The sequence below is a fragment of the Cnephaeus nilssonii genome (genome assembly GCF_951640355.1).
Source record: "Cnephaeus nilssonii genome assembly, chromosome: 12".
Classification (NCBI taxonomy): Eukaryota; Metazoa; Chordata; class Mammalia; order Chiroptera; family Vespertilionidae; genus Cnephaeus; species Cnephaeus nilssonii.
Genome location: NC_137083.1, coordinates 79,240,083 through 79,261,803, shown reverse-complemented (window position 1 = coordinate 79,261,803; position 21,721 = coordinate 79,240,083). Strand labels below are relative to the sequence as shown.

Here is a 21,721-nt window from a genome sequence, read left to right as displayed (position 1 = left end):
GCGAGTGGTGCGTCATGACCATGGACCTGGGAGAACAGCTCACACCTCCCGTGATGATGCCAGCTCAGCCACCAACCCCGAAGAAGGAGAAAGGCAGAAGGCAGGTGACCAAGGCCACCCGAGAAGCTAGTGTCCCCACATGGGGTCAACTGAAGAAGCTGACCACCGATGCTCAGCAAGTGGTGAAAGAACAGGGGGTTCAGGTAACCCCCTCCACCCTTTTTGTTGCTGTGCTGGCACTTGTCAGCTGCCAGGTAAGTATGGCTGCAGCAGAAACTTACTGGACATATGTTCCAGACCCCCCTGTGGTCAATCCAGCCACTTGGACTGGGGAATCAGTGCCAGTGTTTACTAACAACACCAATATGGTTGGGGGTAGCTCCAACAAGCATATAACTCCTTGTTCCCATGGTAATTATACTTATAACGAGAGGCCCGGTGTATGAAATTTGTGCATGGGGGGGAGGTTCCTCAGCCCGACCTGCACCTTCTCCAATCCGGAAGCCCTCAGGGAATGTCCTACTGACGGCTTAGGCCTGCTCCCCATGGTTCTCTGCTCTCTGCGGGGCCTGCCTGCTCCACACCATGGCGATGGGCAAGCAGGCCCTGCTGGGTGCTATCTTCCTGCTCCTGGGTTGCCGCAGGCGACGGCCAAGCAGGCCCTGCTGGGTGCTGCCTGCAGACCCGCTTGCCTGCTCGTGGGTCGCAGTGGCTATGGCCAAGCATGCCCTGCTGTCTGTTGTCAAGCTGCACGGCCGCCCTTGCCTCCCAGGGCCGGCGATGGTCCCGGGATCCTGCGGGTATAGCTTGGCGCCACCGCGCTCGCCTCCCGGGATGGTGATGGTCCTGGGAGGCTGCGGGCTTGGTGCCTGTCCCCAGGATGCAGGCTGCTTGGTGCTGTCTCGCGTCCTTGGCACCTGTGTATGCAAATCAACCCACCATCTTTGTTGGGTTAATTTGCATACTCCTGATTGGCTGGTGGGCATCGCAGAGGTATGGTCAATTTGCATCTTTCTCTTTTATTAGTGTAGATGGTTTTAGTGGGGAGTTCCCTATTTGTTTATCTGAAAAGGGGACTTCAGGATGTTTACAGCTTGGCCAAGAAAATAAGATGTCTTATGGAGGCGCAGACGTTGTTAACGTCGCAGGCCCCTGGGACATGGGAAAATATATTCAGACAGTTACTAAACTGGGGTTTCCTAAGGCCACCCGATGGCTGTCTGATAAGCATCCCCCACTCCCTTACTGTCCTAACAGCACCACTACTGAGCTGGGAGCATTTCCTCAATGGCAAGATTGTGCCAATCCTGTACCCGTGAGACATAATATTTCTGGCTCTGACTTGTATGTATCAGATTGGTCTCACAGGCTTTATGCTAAATATCTCCATCATGAGCCTATGTCGCCAGGAGGGTTTATAGGAAACGCCCTGACCATGAAAACAGGAAATTTACAGAAAGATCTTTGGCGTTTAGCCGCTGCCCTTGACTTTCTTAATTTTACTGGCTCTTTCTTAGCTAATATTAAAGGAGCATGTTCATCAAGCCCTTGCTATGGCTTACAACCCTGTGTCCAGCCCCCATATGTATTGGTGACTAGAAATGTGAACATCATCAGATTGGACACCCATTATGCTGTCCAATACCATCACTGTAACCTTACCAGCTGTGTTTCTAGGCATAATCTGAATGAAAATTAAAGCAGCCTTCTTTTATTATGCTTCCTACCAATATTACAGGAAAATGGCATTATGATGCAGGCCTCCAGGCATTGCAGGTACTGTACAATCAGCTGTTCCAGGAAAAGAGTGCTTTGGGACTTATTATTTTTGGTATTGTTATCCTCGTTACTGTTATCGCATCTGCTGTAACTGCTTCTCTGGCATTGACCCAAAGCATCCAGAATGCAGTTTGTCAATGAATTGGCTCAGAACACCTCAACTACATTTCATGATCAAGAAGATATAGACAAAAGGCTAGAAACAAAGCTAAATGCTTTGGAAGCTGTAGTAATAAGACTAGGTAATCAATTAGAAAGTGTCAAGATTAGACAGCAGCTGCAATGCCATGCTGCTTTTACATGTATTTGTGTGACTTCAGCCCATTATAACAGTTCTCTATGGTACTGGAATAAAATCAAAATGAACCTACAGGGGATATGGCATCATAATAATATCAGTATAGACCTAGTGTGGCTACACAAACACGTGCAAGCCATTCAGAATAGTCATGATGAAATTATATCTTCTGCAAAATTGGCAAAAGAATTGCTGGATGATTTAAAAGAATTTAATCCATGGAATATGTTAAAACACACCACCTGGTACCTAATAGGATTTCTTTGTGTACTACTAATTTTATCCTGCTTTCTTTCAGTCAGCAGCATGCTCCTGCAATCTCAAGTCCGAAGGCTCCAACTAGATGTCCATAAGCTACATTTAAAAATAAAGAAGGGGGAGATGTAGAGAGGCCCTGGGAAGGCACATGAGCATTCCTTTAATTATTGTCAGCTGAATCCAGTGGTGTTGACAGAGCCATGTCCTGGAAACCCACCTTGCCAGAGGCAGTTGTATTGTCAGCCTGACCTTCAGCTCAGGCGCCAGGGGGTGGGTTTCATTATCTAAATCCAGCCAAGCACCAGGAACAAACATGATTATCCGGGCCCACCCAGAAGTGACCATTACTTAGAAGCCACAAGAATGCACATAATCTCCTTTGTCTTGGGCTTTAGTAAAACTTCCTGGTTTTTGCTGTATAATATAAACACGCTGTATTGGCTCTGGGTCCCTGTCTCTCCATCAGAGGACAATGGTCCCACCCAGTCCCAGTTTTCCTTACTGTATTTGTGTCTATCTCTTTCATTTTCTCAATCCCCTGTCGCCCCTACTCAGGAACCAGACCACTCTCTAGCCACACTGGACGCGGAAAAGAGAAATATTTATAAAAGACAATTGAAATACTGAGGAAGAAATCACTAAGAAATTGTTTAAAAAATAAAGTGATATGAAAAAATAGCAAATCAAGTTTCAAAACATATAATAGAGAACTGAAATGCATAAATATGTCACAATATCCTATACTAGAAGCCCGTTGCACGAAGTTTCGTGCAATAGACCTTCCTTCACCTGGCTGCCAGCACCAGTTTTCCGCCAGCAGCAGTTTTCCTCTGGCCACCCACCGATCGGAGCGCCTCCCGCCAGCGCAATCGGCCACCCCGAGAGGAACTCCGATCGGGAGGCGCTCCGATTGGCAGTGGCCAGAGGAAAACTGGTGCTGGCAGCCATGCAATCGGCCACCCCGAGTTCCACCACCGGCGCCTTCCGCCGGCTCCATCTGTCTTCCCGCAGTGCCGGCCGCAGTGCCGGCTCCATCTGTCCTCCTGCAGTCCCCCCGCTCCTCCTGCCAGGCCAATTGGCCACCCCGAGTCCCGCCCCCAGCCTGCCGCCGGCCCAATCGTGGGCGTAGTGGAGTGATGGTTATTTGCATATTTCCCTTTTATTAGGTAGGATAATAAAAAGCTAATATGCAAATAGTCCCCTTGGAAGTTCAACTGGGAGACCGTGAGTTCGATTGCTCACTATGATGTGTGCTGACCACCAGGGGGCGGTGTGGAACATGGTGGGTGACCAGCTGCAGCAGCGGGATGCTGAGGGAGCAAGGGAAGGAGGAGGCGGGGAGGCAGGGAGGTGGGGAACTTGATCGGCCCTCATCACCGGGCAGGCCTAAGGACCCTACCTGTGCATGAATTTCATGCACTGGGCCTCTATTACATTTATATACTATATACGAGGCTCCTAGAACCATGAGGAATGAAAAAATTCATTGTTATTGACTCATTCTCAAATTGCCCCCTTAGAAATCAAATTGCCCCCTGTGGGGTGTGTGACCACATTGGGAACCACTGAGCTAGATGAATCCCCAGCCCAGAGGAGACCACCAGTGGGGAGAATGAGGCACCGAGCAGCTTTTATCCAAATTCCCGAACTTGGAGCTTGTGGGTCATAGCTCCGCCTCAGAAGAGGCTCTGTCCACTAGAGGCACAAAATCCCTCATCTGCTGTCAGAGACCATCCGCCTGTCTGACCTGTGAGCGTACGCTAAAAGCTTACACACACAGGGCAGTGCCTCCCACTGTCCTCACGGCTACGCGAATGAGAAATGTTATTTTCACCATCTCAGAGGTACATCCCTCCCCAGGACTCCTGTTTGCGTCCCTGCCCTCAGACAGAAGACAGAGGCCGTCACGAGTTCTTCTTGAAGACTCGGGGTCCTCATTCGCCCATTCTAGGCCGTGCTGCTGGGCAGGGTTGTCTCGGTGCCATGGAAGGTGTGTAGGTCTGAAAAGTGGCGTCCCACCTAGAGCGGTCCAGGCCGCTGTGTGTTTACATTTTCTCTCAATGTCTGGCTGTGCAGCCAGCTTCCCCTTCTTGGGCTATCATGGTGCTTCTTTGAATTTTCCATTTCAAAATCATTGCCAGGTTCGGGGACAATACAGATTTTTGTTGGATTACATGTAACAAAATGAGAAGAAATAATCTCTGAATGAAATCCCCACAGCGGCTCCTGGGACTGGAGAGTCTAGATTTTATTTCCTCTTTTTGGGTTTCTGACTCCCGGCCTCTCCGGGTCAGGGGTTACAGACGCTGTCCTCCGGCCTCTCCGGGTCAGGGGTTACTGACGCTGTCCTCCGGCCTCTCCGGGTCAGGGGTTACAGACGCTGTCCTCCGGCCTCTCCGGGTCAGGGGTTACTGACGCTGTCCTCCCGCCTCTCCGGGTCAGGGGTTACTGACGCTGTCCTCCCGCCTCTCCGGGTCAGGGGTTACTGACGCTGTCCTCCGGCCTCTCCGGGTCAGGGGTTACTGATGCGTTCCTCCGGCCTCTCCGGGTCAGGCATTACTGACACTGTCCTCCGGCCTCTCTGGGCTAGTGTTGTGTTGGCCGTTGCCATTTTTTAGTCTGCGGATCTAGGGAAAAGTTGTCAGGGCCCCTGACTATAGAGTCAGGAATTGCATGTTTCAAACATTCTTCACCGGTTTACTGACAGTATTACAATTTCTCTCTCTGTGATTTTGTCCACATTGTCTGATTCTACAAGGGAAAAAAAAGTGCGGCCCTAGCTGGTTTGGCTCAGTGGATAGGACGTCGGCCTGTGGACTGAAGGGTCCCAGGTTTGATTCCGGCCAAGGGCACATGTCTGAACTGAGTGCTCGATCCCCAGTAGGGGGCATGCAGGAGGCAGCTGATCAATGATTCTCTTTCACCATTGATGATTCTCTCTCTCTTCCTCTCTGAAATCAATAAAAAACATGTATTTTTTAAAAGTGCGCTTATGTATACAACTGTGAGTGCTTTAAGTGAATTTTCCATTTTTAAATCAACTTGTAATTATTTGGTGGGAGAGCTTGTTAAAGTGAGAAAAGAGGCTACGAATATGACTTAAAGCTGAGGAAGAGATGGCGGTGTGGCGGTGGGACCATGGAGAGGGTGTTTGGCAGCTGACGTCTCCTATCTGCTCAGTGATGAGCAGCAGGACAAGACAAGTGCGTGTAAGTCAGACAAAAAAGACAAAGATTTTCCATGTAAAGTTAGGAAAGAGGAATGACAAGTAACTGCCCAGGTTTGTTTTATTTATTTATTTATTTATTTATTTATTTATTTATTTATTTATTTATTTATTGGATGGAAGATACACATGTTTCTTTCACACTAAAGAACAGTACATAGTACAAAATTAGGGCTCTATTCAGACAGAATAAGGCACAACAAAGTGGGAGGACTACTTTGCCTCCTTAGCAACAGATATATCGTTGAATGTAAAGTTCTGGCTTCTGTCAGACAGCCTGGCTACAGGGTGGAAGGGTGGTGGATGGAGGGTCTCTGTCAGTCAGTCCTTCTGCAAGTGCTTGGCAAGAGCATCCAGCAGCTCCTGCTTCCTCATCCCGCCCTTCAGTCCATACACCCTGCAGGCTTCCTTCAACATGGGCTTACCCAGCGTGCCCTTGTTGACATGGGCCTTCAGTTCCTCTTCCGATAACTCCATCTTGGGCCTTTTGCTTCCAGTACCTTCATCATCTTGTTTTCGTTTGGGAACCTTCTCCTCAGGGTTGTAATCTGGTGGGTAGACAAGCTCCTTAAACTCATCCATGAGGGAACCCAGTCTTTCATCCATTGCTTCAACCTTCGGCAATGTCAGATCTTCTGTGTGTTCTGGCTCCTTCAAATCCAATGCCAAGGCCTCCAGGTTCCTGAAGTGCTGCTGCAGCACTGGGTTCTCAAAGCTGTCACTTCTGTATTTGAAGCAGAGCTTCTGAACAATACCTTCACCTTGTCTACCTGCTCTGGGTTTGCCATGACTTTTTCAGTAAAGGGCACCTTCCGTTTATCATCAGCATAGGGTAAGAAGACAAGATGGAAGCCTGAGGGAGTCACTTGAATTTTCTGGTCATCCAGCTCCTCTTCCTGTGGCATCAAGGCCACAAAATAAGGGGGGATGTTCTGGCCGGGGGTGTATCTGCACACTGCCATGACTTCCTTCTCCAGACACTTGGTGAGGAGAGCACTGAACAGGGCTGAGCTCCCATTAACCAGGGACTCCTCGGGGTACACAAACAGGGAGGGCCTCAGGCAATGGTGCTTCTTCAGCATTAGCAAGAGCTTGAAACCTGGTTCATCAAACCGTTTTAGCTGTCCCGTCTCCTCTTTCTCTAGCACAATCTGACGACTCCCATAGATCTGGGATCTCTTGGTGTCACTTGGCAGAAGCAAACTGCCTGTCTTTACATTAAATGTCTGTGTCTTGGTTTTCACTGGTTCATTTGTTTCCCGATAAAGCCTAATTGGAGGAGGTTTGAGAGCCTTCTGGACCATATTATAAATGCCAACAGTGAATGCTATATCTTTGTTGAGCTTAAACTTCAACCTGCTGAGTGGGCGCTTCCTGGTCTCCTTGGCTCGGACCTTCCTCAACGGGTCTTCTAGCTTGCTGGACTCCTTGCAGTGAACCCCTAGGTCCTCATCCTCTGCGGTGCTGATGGTATCTCTGTAGAGTAAGGTATGTCAAAGCCTCCACGTTTCCTCAGGTGCATCAGGTCAAGAAAGATACCTGTGTCACGGAGATCCCCAGCTTTGGTCCTGGCCCGGCTGGCTTTGGCACTGTCATTGCCATGGGGGTCGTCTTCATTGGTGAACAGCATGATCCTCTTATGGCTCATCTTGAACTGGACATCGCTAAAGAGGTTGGCACAGACCCACAGCACTTCATTGGTGAGTAGTCACTTCCACAGCCAATTAGGTCTTGGAAATGTTTCTTCCCCTGCTGCCCCTTAGACTGCACAAGCTCTAACACTCGTTTAGCACCTGGATTATCCAGCTCCTGTAAATAATTTTGAAATTCACTGAGTTTTTGTCCTTCTTGGTACCATAGAACACCACTGCCAAGAGATCTCAATCACTGCTTATGATTTTACTGGTGTACACACTCTGGATACACTGGATGCTCATGTCAAAAGGAGTCATTTCATCTTCACCTTCTGATTTAAACATGGCCCTAGAAGCAGTAACCAAAAAAATCAAACTGTCTCTTCCTGAATATGTATTCTCCACCCGCTTCAAGGCCCTCCTGTTCTTCTTCTTCATTGCCCTCGTTTTTGTAAAAAGACTCCCACAATGACATGTTGGTAACTGGTCACTCAAGCTCAAGGAAGAGGTCTACTTGGGCTAAAGATGGACCCGGTACCTGCGGGCTACAGGTCTACTGCCCAGTTTTATAACTCAGAGCTAAGACAAAGAAGTGGGAGGAAGTGTGAACTGCATTTAAAAAAACCCTCACCCAAGAGTATGTTTTTATTGATTTTAGAGAGAGAGGAAGAGGGGGGAAGAGAGAGAGAGGCGGGGAGAGAGAAGAAGTGGGGGAGAGAGAGAGGAAGTGAGAGAGAGAGAGAGAGAGAGGAGGGGGGAGAGAAGAAGTGGGGGAGAGAGAGAGGAAGTGAGAGAGAGAGAGGGAGGGAGGAGAGAGAGAGAGAGGAACATCAATGTGAGAGAGAAACATCGATTGGTTGCCTCCTGTACTTGCTCCTACTGGGGATCAAACCCACAACCTTGGCATGTGCCCTGCCCTGGAATTGAACCCACAACCTTTTGGTACATGGGATAACACTCCAGCCAACTGAGCCACTGGCCAGGGCTAAGCTACTTTTTTAAAAAATATATATTTTATTGATTTTTTACAGAGAGGAAGGGAGAGGGATAGAGAGTTAGAAACATCGATGAGAGAGAAACATCGATCAGCTGCCTCCTGCACACCTCCCACTGGGGATGTGCCCACAACCAAGGTACATGCCCATGACTGGAATTGAACCTGGGACCTCTCAGTCCGCAGGCTGACGCTCTATCCACTGAGCCAAACCAGTGAGGGCTGAGCTACATTTTTAATCTTCATAGGCAGTCGTCTGTGAACACTGATATATAAGCATGATATGAAGAATTACAGGGATAAATACCAGAAAAAGTAAAATCAGAAGTGTTGAAAAGAATGATATCCAGGCACTGACTGTAGAATTGATAGCATGTGAAAATTATTGTTATTATTACGATTTGGGTTGTTGATTGACTATCTTCTACTGTTTATTTTTCTGTTGATATGTTTTACTTGGGCAAAGAATATTAATAAAGTCATATTCCAATCATAAACACATACTCCCAAATTTGGTGTCTGAACTAGCACATGCCTGCACGGTGCATCAACGCCATGGTCAGCTCCGTGACCCTCCCCAATGACCGAACGCTCTGCCCTATGACCAAGGGTGTGTGCAACACTCACCCAGCGAGCCGATCCCCTCCCCCCAGTCCGAGCTGGGGCGAGGGCGGGGGGCATGTTCAACCCCAATGCCTGTGTCTGAGAGCAAATACTACTCAAACACACTTTAAGGGGTGATCAAATTTCCAAAGTCAACGTGACCTGTCGCACAGAATGAACACCGCCCATTTGAACTGTATGACTGTGTGGGTGGATCTATTTTCATGTAGCTCTTCCTGTGAATTTCTAAGACCGGCACGTGGCGCTTCAGCCAAATAAGAAAGAATTAAGCCAGCGGGGGAGACAGGTGCTGCTTTCCTCTCCGCTGTCGAAGGGCGAGAGCGCGCAGCTTGATTGGATGCATTGCAGCTCCCTCTCTGGGGGCAAGAAGGTGAAGGCACCCTGGGTCGCTGAGAGGGGCCCGAGGGTGCGGTGAGAGAGGAGGCTGGGAGGGTCCCCAAGGTGAGCGGGAGGGAGCAGCAGGGAGCTGAGGCACAGCCACGGCCATCGTCTCATTCTCAGTCCCCAAAGTGCCGTCCCGCTCCAGCCCTGATCTCTCCAGGAGCCCAGGTGTGCCTCCGGGAGCCGGCCACTCGGCACTGGCGGACACATGCACCTCCCGCCGGGTTTCCTGGGCGCTGCCACAGGTGCCACAGGCTTGGTGGCTCCCGACAGCGGAAGAATATCCTCCCAGGTCCAGAAGCCGGAAGCCCAAGCCACTGTGCCGGGCAAACCTAACTGCCGCTCGGGCTGCCTCCCCGAGTGCTGGGGACACTCTCCGTCTCCTCCAGCCTCTGGGAGCGGCGGCTGCCCTTGGCTGCTGGCCACGTCACTCCCGTCTCTGCCTCCCGGTCGCTTCGCCTTCTCCCCTCGGTCTGTGTCAAATCTCCCTCTGCCTCCGTCTTAGAAAGATGCATGTGATGACCCAGGACCCCTGAAAATCCAGGGAAACGCCTCTGGCAGGCACGGCTGTGACGACCCCATTCTTGCCGCGGAAGGTGTCAGCCCAGGCTCCAGGCCAGGGGCAAGGGCATCTTTGGGGAGACCTTTCCTCACCCACCACTCCTCAAGACCTTTCCTCACACCCATGAAGCCTCCACTTTGCAAAACACCCTCAGAGCCATCAATGACCACCACTTACTGCACCTCACAGGAAGACGGAGAGCCTGCTTAAAGGAGAGGCAGGGGGCCAACAGGCCGACCAAACCCAAGGCCCGGAAATCCCTGCCCCCCGTCCCGGGGAGGCTAACACTTCACACAGAGCGCCGCGTCCATTGGGAAACATCGGGGCTGGGGCATGGTCACACCCTGAGGAAGGGCCCTGCGTGCCGTTTCTGCGGAGGTCACGCGCTCAGGCCGGGAAAGTGGGTTCTGCCTCAAGGGGAACCGGGTCGCCCTCCTCCCGGACCTGCCCAGCTCGCTCGGGACACCGTCTCTCGGGCCTCTGGTTCTATCATGTTGGTGGTTTCTTTGTTCCTGACCCTGATCGGGTAACCTGAGTTGGTTCCTGATGGGCCAACGTGTCCCCTCCAGCCGCAGCTAGCCCAGCCGGCCCTGGAGCAGATGGCCCTGAGTCTCCCGGGATCCCTCAGACTTCCTGAGTGCCTCCGTGTGGCCAGGTGACGGCCCCGGAAAGCAGGTGCAGGACCACTTGCTCCCTCTCCCAGTTCATATGCCGCCAGGCCTGCAAGTCAGGAGGCGGGACATCACAGCCAGGCCCAGGAAAGCGCCCTCGGGCACCGCGCAGGCATTGTCTCAGCGCTGTCTTCACAGCGTGGTGATGAGCCCTCTCCCGCCTCCAGGGAAATGCTCTTCAGGGGGAGGGTTCATTGAGTAAGCAAATGCACCCCGGGTGCCCCGGAACGAATGAGGAAAACTCCAAAGGGAGGCTGCGCAGATTCGCCAGGACCGCCGCCTGCTCTGGACGACAGGCGAGCAGCCCTAGGTCAACGTTTCTCCGGTGAGACTTCACGACTCCCTCCTCTCAGCTCTGTTTCATGTGAAGAAGGGCGCCGCCTCTCTGCTCCCGCTCAAGGCGTGTGGACGCCTTCCCGAATCTCTCACAAATCAAGGGGTGTTGGTGGGGCGGACATGGGCCGTGCCCCGACGGCCACGGCTCTTCCCGCTCGGCACAGGCGGAGTCCGCGATGGCCTTGTGTCCAGCGCCCTCAGCCAGGGCCGGCATATGATTTGTCGAGCAGGTGCGCAGCTGCTCTGGGGAAGGACGGGCTACCCAGGGAGGTCCTGTGAGGTTCCCTTCCTTCCTGAGACGCTTCCAGCTGCGCTGTGCCAGCTCTGCAGACACGGGGCCAGCGCCGCTGCTGCAGTAGAGAAAGATGACTTTTGCCGGCTGGCCTGGCTCAGGGGTTGAGCACCGACCTAGGAACCAGGAGGTCACGGTTCGATTCCCAGTCAGGGAACTTCCCCGGGTTGCGGCTCGAACCCCAGTGTGGGGCGTGCAGGAGGCAGCCAGTCAATGATTCCTTGTCATCATTGATGTCTCTATCTCTCTCTCCCTCTCCTTTCCTCTCTGAAATCAATAAAAAACATTTTAAGAAAAAGATGACTTCTGAGGGCTAAATCACCAGGACTGCTTTCAGCGACTCAGTAGGCGCAACAATACCAGTCCCCACAGTTGGAAGCGCTGCAGGTAGGCATCCTGTCACTTGTGGACAAAGCTCTGAGGGGTACATTGGGTATAAGACAAATGCTCAAGCTCTCCCTAAGACGGTTCATGGATGGGTTGACCATGTCCATGAACATCATGAAATGTGTCCCAATTTTTATGAGCACATATATGTCCTTTGTTACTTCCCAATGATAAGATGACTCATATAGTCAAACCTTGGCTCTCGAATGTCTCCCATCTTGAACAATTTGCTTCTCAACCCGACAGCTCTTTCATGCTGATCCCTGTGTGATCTGTCACGCGTCTCTCAAGCAAGAAATAAAGGAGAGAATGCGCCAGGATGAGTCAGTTTACCGCCAAACCTCACATTGCTAACATCTCGGGAAATTGTGTTGCGAATATTTTCATTTTATTGCTACTTATTATTATTAAATTTTCATTTTTATTGTACATTTCATGTCCTTTTTATTTATAAAGTGTTTATTGATAGGTTAAACAGTGCATTAGACATGTTCTGTATATAAGAAAGGTTAAAACAGGGGATCATTTGGAGGTTTGGGACAGATTGATTTAATTTACACCATTTCTATTCTAAAGAATGCTTCACTTTTTGAACAGCCTTCCACAATGAATTAAGTTTGAGAAACGAGGTTCAGTTGTAGTTTTGTCAGATTCTAAAACTAGTTGTGACTTATGACTCGTTACAGACAGCAGGAGCCATTAAACTGCAGTCTCAAATCCAGTGCCAGGTATCCCTGACCATCCAGTCGGCCACCCTCCGTCCAGTGAGCCTGAAAGCTCTTTGGATCAGGGTGACCTTCCCTCATGGATGTCTTTCCATCTCCACTAGATGTGTCTTTCAAAGTCTCTAATTCCTCATCCTCCAAGAAGCGTGCCACAATGCATCCTGTCCTCACCCCCCTCTCCCACATTCTGGGCTGTCAGAGTAAACATTTCCCACACATCCATTTACAGTCTCTGAGCACCAACCAATTGACATCAGTCAGAAACGACTATAATGAGCCTGTCAGCGCAACAACTGAAGTCTATTTCATAACCAGAGGAGACACTATTCACCCCAAAAGTCAGCTGGACTGTGAGTGTGAAGAGACACAAAAGAGTCTAGAAGCACAGCCACAGATGCTGAGGGCAAATGAACAACACCAGAGACCTATCAAGCAAGCTGTGCATCCTGTGACTGGACACTTGGTCACAGTCATTGATACCAGATGGACTATGACAAGATTGGATGTGAGGGCTGAGTTTAATGTGGGAAGGAGATCAGAGAGGAAGCACCTAGAAGAAATGGGCAAACCATCTCTTTCTGCAAGGTACACATTATTTGTTATGCTATACTAGAGGTTTTGTGCAGGACATTCATGCACTGGGGGGCGGGGGTCCCTTAGCCCAGCCTGTGCCCTCTTGCAGTCCAGAACCCCTTGGGGGATGTCTGCCTGCTGGCTTAGGCTCGAGTGGTCCTAACCTGGCAGGCAGACATCCCCTGAGGGGACCTTAGTGCTGCTGCAGAGATGAGCCTGGCTTCTGGCTGAGCGGCGCTCCCCCTGTGGGAGCGCACTGACCACCAGGGGGCAGCTCCTGTATTAAGCGTCTGCCTCCTGGTGGTCAGTGCACACCATAGCGACTGGTCGTTCTGCTGTCTGGTCGATTTGCATATTAGGGTTTTATTATATAGGATTGTTATTGAATCACTATTAAACTACTTGGCAATTTTCACAGGGACTCCATGAGATGTCATGATGACATAATCCATCACAGATCAAAAATTGGGCACCAGTACAATCTAAAACACAGCAACAAGTGTCACATAAATTATATTGATCAAAAGAATCAGGTGGCTCAGCTGATGTAGCTTGGTGAGTTGAGTGTTGTCCTGTGCACTGAAAGGTTATAGGTTTGATTCCCATTCAGGGCACATACTCAGGTTGTGGGTTTGATCCTTGTGCATGTGGGAGGCAACCCATCTATGTGTCTCTCTCTCATCAATGTTTCTCTCTCTCTCCCTTCCTCTATCTCAAAAAAAAAATTAAAAAGAATATATTTTTAAAAAGAACCAGGTAGAAAAGTACACATACTATATGATCACATTTATACTGGAAATGCAAAAAGTATAAAAAACTATCCTGGTATGTTAGAAATTAGGTCACCCTTGACTACCTTCTGTTTTCTGATAGGAGTACTGGCAATAGGAGCCTGTTCAGTTTAAAAATTCATTAAACAATATAATAATTTATACATATATTTATTAATATGCTTCTATACTATACATAATATATATTAATAAATGTTTCGAAAATCATTTGTCCCAGAATTTTAAAAAGATAAGCCTAAAACGAGATACCATCACACACCTGTCAGAATGGCCAAAATCTAGAACTCTGACAACACCAAGTGCTGGCAAGGATGTGGAGCAACAGGAACACTCTCTCACTGCTGGTGGGAATGCAACATGGTACAGACACTGGAAGGCGGTTTGATGGTTTCTTACAAAACGGAACATACTCTCACCCATGACCCAGCGATTGCACTGTATGGCATTCACCCGAAGGAGCTGAAAGCGTATGTCCACACAAAAGCTGCACACATGCTTTATCATGACTGCCAGGACTTGGCAGCAACCAAGGACGCCTCTGGTAGCTGATGGAGAAACTGTAGTCTGTCCAGACAATGAACCATTGTTCAGCTAAAAGAGGTGAGCGATCACGCCTTACAAAGACATGGGGGTGGGGATGTGGGGGTTGGGCAGTGGGACTTACGTGCATAAGACTAAGACAAGAAGCTGGTCTGAGCAGGTTACCTAGTGTGTGCTCCAGCTGTAATGAGTCATTCTAGAAAAGGCAGAACTATGCAGGCAGTTAGAAGCCCGTGGCTGCCAGGGGCTGCAGGAAAGAAGCACCGAGTAAGTGGAGAACAGGACACTTTCAGGGCCGTGAACTGCTCCGTGACGGTGGACACGTGTCCTTGCACATCCGCCCAAACACACAGAGCGCCCGGCACCGGGAGGGACCCTCACGTGAACTCTGGGCTCTGGTGTGGCGACATGTCAGCTCAGGGTCATCCGTCAGAACGAATGGCCCGCTTTGGTGAGGGATGTCGGTATCGGAGGCCATGCGTGCCTGGGCAAAGTTTATGTGGGAAGCCTCTACCTTCCATTCAGTTTTGCTGTGAACCTGAAATTGCTCCTAAAAAGAAGTCCATTTTAAAACTCGGGGAAACTGTCCTTACAGAACACGCTCCGTTAGTTCCAGTAATCATTCTCTAGCGGGGAGTCCCTCCGGCAATTACAATGCAGCTCCCCCGCGTGAACTTCATCTTGTTTTGACTCCGGCCTAAACGCAGAACACTTGACGTTTCTGAATTTCCCGCACCTGCATCCTCCTACGTGATTCACAAGCTGCAGCTGCCAATTCGCTAGATTTCTCTTCCTCTCAACAAAGCCTATTGAGTCCAATGGCACTTACTTTTAAAAAAAGGTAAGCTGGGAGCTAGCCATGCAGTCAGACAGTAGACCTAGTCAGACCATGAAGTTTCAGTTCCATGAAAAATCTCTACGATATGCTCCTCCCACAAGGCCAGAGCCGCGTGTTCTGATAACCCCGGAGGCCCTCCCTCCACATGCACCTTCAAATAGCGAAGGCTTTTCGCTCAGACGCCGCCTGAAAGTGTTCCAGCGTTTTCCGCCTCAAACCGCTGTCCATCTCTAAACCCCATGAAAGTCGAATATCGGGGTTGCTTCATGTGAATAGGATCCTGCTGGTGTTCAGCTCCCTCCCCCGCATCCTCCCCGCCCCCGCGCCCCCCCCCCCCCCCCCCCCGCCCCGTCACAGCGCAGGAGCCTGAGCCTCCTCTCCCCCGATGCGTGGCTGCAGCGGGCCCCGCCGCAGACTCCCTCTCATGTGTGGGCCGGCAGAGGCCCCGTGACCTGTTGTCCAGCGGGACGGGTAGGGAAGAGCGCGGCTGGCAGGGGGACCCATGGCCCAGGAAAGGGCACCCTCACCGGCCGATGGCTCGGACGGGAGCGCCTTCAGCAGGCTCCGTTGGGTCTGTGAGGCGTAAAGTGGGTGCAGCTGTGCTAACTGGACGGCACCACAGAACAAAGCAGCTGCTACTCGGAAGGACCAGCGAGGCCCTCAGGATGCAGGCAGGGCGTCCGCCTGGAAAGAGGGCCCATGTGTACCTGGAAACGCTTCCCAAGACAGAAGCTAGGGGGCTCAGAACGGGAGGGTATTTTTTAAAAGTACAACACTACGACTTAGAGAGACGTCTGTGTCATTCTGGCAGATGGAAGCAAGGCCGGGGGCAAGCCCGATGCTGTGGGAAGGCACCCAAGATGGTGCCAATGTTCCCAGGTGCAATGGTTATGAGGACTCTCCGTCTTAGAGGCTGAAGGTCAGCCTCGCCCGTGGAGGCCACTCCGCCCTGCGCTCCGTCCCGTCGGCAGGTCCATGACTCAGCTATTGGCACAGCCCCAGGCTGCTCACCGAGCCCTGCCCACCATCCTACCATCCTCTTTTAGTTTTGCTTACAGGTGAGGCTCCTGCGAAAGTCTCCCTCGGGGTGGACTCAGCTCTCCTGGCGCCTGCGCACCCAGCCCCCCAGCTCCGGCTCGCAGCCCCGCCAGGGGACCAGGAACATCTGGCCGGTGCACAGGCACCACTGGTCCATGCGAGGATGCCCCGGGGCTCCAGGCGGGGCCGGGGGGGGGGCGGGGGCGCCCTGATACTCTCCTCTGACCCCCGGAGCTTTGAGTCCCACACCAGAGCCACTGCCGCCCCAGTTCGTGATGGAGGGAGCAGAAGTGGGCATGGCCCTGAGCAGCGAAACCCGGAGAGGGAAATAGTAGCTGAGAAACCAGCAGAACCAAAGGCAGGGGGCCCGGCACAGCCACACTTGGGTTTCCCCAGAAGTCTACATGGCTCCCGCGCCTTTTCAGGAATCCGGGGAGCCATCGGAGCCCCACCCACCAGGACGCTCTGGCTAATGGCTGCCTGACACCTGCCAGCGTGCGGAGGTAACCGTTACAGCGGCTGTTTTCTGCTGCGGCAGGAAGAAGGCTGCGGCCGCTGCTGCAGCTCAAGGACTGACGTGGCACTCCCGTTAGAGACATCGGGGGGCCAGCGGCTGCCGTGCCCCTGGACAGCTGTGCGGACGAAGGGCCGGCTCTCTGTGCGGGCGCTGCGCTCCGGAGGGAAGGCTCCCAGACTCGGTGCTGAGCCTGCGACGCAGCCCGACATCCGCCGGCGCTGCTGCTCTGGGCGCGGGGCCGGCCCGGGAACGAGGACGGCAGGAGCTGTGTGCAACGCTAGCAGACAGGAAGACAAATGGTTTTTGTATAAAGACGCTGTCACTTCCAAAGTTGCTGAACTCATCGGTTAGTTATAATGGGGTTTGTGCGTGTGTGTGTGTATTCCTGAAGGTTTTCCATAGACAGGACATGTCATCTCACGAATAAAGACAGTTCAACTTCTTTCTTCCCCACCCAGATGCCATTCCCCCTGCCCAGCTGCCTTGGTTAAAATCTCCGCTACAACATCGAATAGAAGCAGTGGGAGTGAAGGTCCTTGTATTATTCCTGCTCTTAGGACTGCTGTGGATTTACCTCTGAGGATGATGCTGGCTGTGGGCTATTCATAGGTGCTTTCTATCAGGTTGGAGACATTTCGCTGTATTCCTCGCTTGTTCCGTGTTTTACCATGAAAGGATTGTTGATTTTGTCAAATACTTATTCTGCATCCATCGAAATGATCTCCCCCGTCTTTATTCTATTAACATCGGTGTATCTCATTGCTCTTTTTTTGTTGTTGTTGTTAATCCTCACCAGAGGCTATTTTTCCATTGATTTTCAGAGAGAGTGGAAGGGAGGGGGAAAGACAGAGAGTGAGTGAGAGAGAGAGAAACATTGATGTGAGAGAGACACATTGATTAGTTGCCGCCCACACGTGCCCCTACCAGGGCCGGGGATCGAGCCTGCAACGGAGGTACATGCCCTTGACCAGAATCAAAACCGGGACCCTTCAGTCACGGGGCCGACGCTCTGAGCCGAACCCACTAGGGCTTACGTTGCTTTTTAATGTTAAACCCAATTTTCTTTCTTGGGATAAACCCCATTTGGTCATGATGGACTCAGCTTCCTAGTGTTTTGTTGAGATGTTTGCATCTATATTCACAGCAAATGTCAGTCCATGGTTTTCTTTGATAACTTTATCTAGTTTGGGTGTCAGGGTCCAGATTACTGTTATACATTTAAGTTTTGTGATGATAGTTTAAACATAGACCAAAGTATCACAGAGTCCCCTTTCTTCCCATATTACATTGTTTACACGGCATTTCTCCACATGCAGGTCTAAACCTGTGCAGTCTGTTTACTGAGGATCGAAACGTATTTTCATCCACACGATCAGGCACCCAGTGGCGGAGAAGAATGGGCACAGCGGTCGCACACGTGGGTGCAAGGCCATGTTTCCGTATCTCAGTCCCCACACGTCCCCCCAGGCCAGGCTGTCTTCTCTCCCTCATCTCCGCTCCGTGGAAACGCCCCCTTATGCCTGGCCTCATCCATGAACTTCCTCCTAAGGCTCTCTCTCCTCTCACTTCTACACCCCTTCCCTGGGGAACGTTCGACGTCCTTGTACGTACATGTTTTCGCTGATGATTTTTGTGTTCTTCTTCCCTGAACGATTTCTGACTGTTTTGTACTTATTTTACTTCGTCAGTAGTATCTAATATGCACTCTATTCTGAGTTCACAGTCCATACACGTTGTTTTAATAACTGCCTTAATTCATCTTTGATACAGTGCATGCGATATCTAAAATCATCCCATTACATGCCACTGTCTTCACGCCCGCCAAGCATGAATAAGCACTTGTGAATTCTAAGAGCTGCTGAGCTCTTGCACCCGGTCAGCAGCTACAGAAGCAAACCCGAAGCATGTGAAATGGATCTCACTCGTCGATTTTACCAAAGGCACATGGAGAATTGGAACCGGGGACACGTAAGCTGTGTAAGGTTGTTACTTAAAAGAAACTGGGGAGGGAGCGGCGCTGTGGCCCAGCAGTGGCGGCGGCTCTGGGGTGAGCAGCGGTACCTGGCGTCAGCAGGATGACGGAGGTGACGATCAGGGAGCAGATGACCAGGATCACGAGCAGCGCGATGGCGATCCCTTTCCAGTTCCTCTGTGGAGGGTTGCTCCCCACCAGCTCCTGAAACAACAACGTGGAAGAGAAACTGTGAGGGAAATACAGAAACAGGACGAGCCAAGTCAATGCTCTCCATGTGACTCAAGACCCAAGACACGGAACGAGGCCCACGCTCGTCCTGGCAGCGACACTGAGCTCGTTTCTCGGCCTCTGTCTTCCCTGCACCACGGCAAACCTTAAGGAAGGATCGGCGCCCTGGCCGGTGGTTCAGTGGTTAGAGCTACGGCCCATGGACGGAAGGGCTGTGGGTTCCATCCTCGGCCCTGGTCTGGGCTTGTGCAGCAGGCAACCAATCACTGCCTCTCTCACACATGGATGTTTCTCTCTCTCCCTCCTGGCCCCCTTCCACTCTCTCTAAAAAATCAATGGAAAAACGTATCCTTGGGTGAGAACCAACAACAACAACAAACAACAACAAACAGAAAGAGTCTGATATTGGTTATGTTTGCAGCTTTTGTGTGAACTTAATGTTTCTCCAGCCAGCAAACTGGGTTCCACAGCGCAGAGCAATCATTGCAGGGTTTTCTCTTCATTGCAGCCACGCCATGAACCCCACAGAATCACCCCAATATGTTACATTCCCAGTCCTCAGTCCTCTCTCACCTCTCTTCACGCACACCACACTGTTAACCTCAGCTACCGAATCCCACGTTTGCTCAGTTCACACAGTGTGCCCGTTTCAACCAGCCTGCCCACTGCTCACCACTGAGCCTCTCCCGCCTTCTGTCGCTCCTCAAGCAAGGTTTGCAGACACCCCAGGTGCTAGGGGAGCTGCCTGTCTTCAAGGTACCTCGCCTGTCCCCACGCTGGGTGTCAGCCCCCCCCGCCCTCCGAACCATATTTGCATTGTAGCAGGGATTGGGGGTGACATCTGGCGACACTGCTAAAGGGATGATAAAGGTTGAATAAGTCTAGAAATTTAATCAGGCATACTGGCTGCTGAGACCAAATTTTTAGTTCCTTTCAGATTATTATGATTGTATAATTTACAGTTCAAACAGAGATCCTTTGAGAGACGAAGGAAGTAGTGTTGATAATTAATAGTAAGTTAGAAATAGAATAGGGATCTATTAGTAATTATAATGATTCATTATACAAGGGCGACGGGACTCTCCAGGGCAAACAGAGACAGTCACACGGCAGATGGAGGATTTCCACCTCCGCCTACCTACACACAGGTCACAAACATCCATTAGAGCCATAGCTGCAACCCATATGCTCCAAGTCAGGATGAAACAGAATGAGATGACCTCAAAACGCAGGCGACGCAATGCACAAACACTTCTTCACCCAAGACCGCAAGTTCTCAGAGTGCCTCAAATTGCTGCAAATCAAAATAAACATGATACTCAACTACGGGGTGGCAAATAATGAATACCTGACACCCAAATATTTAACATGGACTATCTAGGGTTCGAATTAAGAAAAATTCAACTCTAAACAACTGACATTCACTCCTTAGGTTATCAAATAAAGAAAATTCTGAGGGTCCAGGCAGGTTGCTCAATGGTTAGAGCATCGGCCCACGCACAGAGGGGTCTCAGGTTCAATTCTGGTCAAGGGCACAGACCTCGGTTACAGGTTCAATCCCAGGCCCTGATTGAGGCACATGTGGGAGGCAACCAATCATTGTGTCTCTCTCACATCGATGTCTCTCTCTCTCTCTTCCCCACCTCAGTCCCTCCCATCCACTCTCTCTAAAAATCAATGGAAAAAATATCCTCCTGGGAGGGTTACCAAAAAATATTAAAATTCTGGAGCCATTATAGTCTTAGCAGGAAATAGTTCTATAGCTGCTTAGAAATGTCTACCAGTATTCTTACTTGTCATCCAAAACTTATCTATTAAAAAGTGGCCTTTTAGCCCTTAAAAACAAGACTAAACATAAGCACGGAATCAGGACAGAATGTTATACCGAGACAACCTCGTTTCCTGTTGGATTGGGTTTTCTATATGAACGTCGATACCCAGAAGTGATAGGATCTTGCTGATGCGTCAGCTTTTCACTCCGCCCACGATTACAAAGGAAATAAGCCCTTTTCATCAACTGTGCGAGGAGCATGGATCTTGCAGCAGCACCGTGCCTACAACCAACGACGCGGGACGATCTGGCAGACGTTCCTGAACCCTGATCAGGTGAAATCCTGGTCACTGTCCACACCGAACACGTGACTACTGACCACCCGATCTTCAAGGTCTGGACAGATACAATGAATGCTCAGTTTTCATCAGCTGAAACAAGTGATCTATCTTGAATCTTGTTTCCTATGAGAAGAATCTGGAATTCTAAATTCTACTTCAAACATATCTACCGTATTTTCCAGCGTATAAGACAATTGGGCGTATAGAAGATTTTCCTGGGTTAAAAAGTCGTCTTATATGCCGGAAAATACGGTACTCAATGTTTATGTGCAAAAAAGTGGAGGACTTTTGCTTCCTGTCAATTTCTTGACCAGCGAGGAGGGTTGTAGCCCAGCCCCCTTAAGATTTTAATCTCCTTGGTATTTTTGGAGCTAGAAGTGATTTAGTTCTTGATTAGGATCGAGGCATAGACTTAACTGCGTTTCCGCTGCTTCGGCTGCCGCCTGGCAGGTCACGGAAGCGTGTCAGTCTGTCGGCAGGCCTGCCTGGGGAGCCAGTTCCAGGGGGAACATGTAAAAGTGCACTTTGCTTGACAGAACAGAGAAACGTAGCTGGTTACGCACAAGACAAAACTTCAAACCACAGTGAGAGTCACAAGATCCTACTTTCTGCTTAGAAGGTAACGCCGGTGTCGTGCAAGTATGAGACATTTCACAGATAGGGGCCCTCAGCCCGGCCCCTCGTTCTGTATCAGCCGGAGGAGAGCACAGCGAGACACAGGAGTCCGGTGTGAAACACTTACACACTTACCTGAGGCTACGACACAGGCTCCTCTCTGTTCCCTGAACCCCGCCCCCCCCCTTCCTCAGGTGCAAAATGCCCCCCGTTTGCTTTGCCAGGTCTTGCTCTCCTGTCCCCTCGCCTCGGCCACATCGGATCACCTCTCTCTCCAAACACGGGTATCTCATGTCGCGGCTCCGCCTGTGCACGGGCGCGGCCCTG

General features: G+C 50.7%; 1 protein-coding gene and 1 pseudogene across 6 annotated transcripts in view; both read right to left on the bottom strand.

The window, feature by feature from the left end:
* The window catches only part of DPP6 (dipeptidyl peptidase like 6), a gene marked incomplete at its 5' end in the record, with an annotated part of 648,278 nt that overhangs the window by 228,501 nt on the left and 398,056 nt on the right, over window positions 1-21,721 (bottom strand). For all 5 annotated transcript variants that reach the window (XM_079786477.1, XM_079786476.1, XM_079786475.1 and 2 more), the window contains one exon: window positions 18,526-18,640. In XM_079786477.1, coding sequence (XP_079642603.1) covers window positions 18,526-18,640 — 115 coding nt within the window. The remainder of the gene's footprint in view (window positions 1-18,525; window positions 18,641-21,721) is intronic.
* On the bottom strand, window positions 5,883-7,670 carry LOC307107940 (X-ray repair cross-complementing protein 6-like; annotated as a pseudogene). Its single transcript has one exon. The product of its transcript is annotated as an X-ray repair cross-complementing protein 6-like (transcript).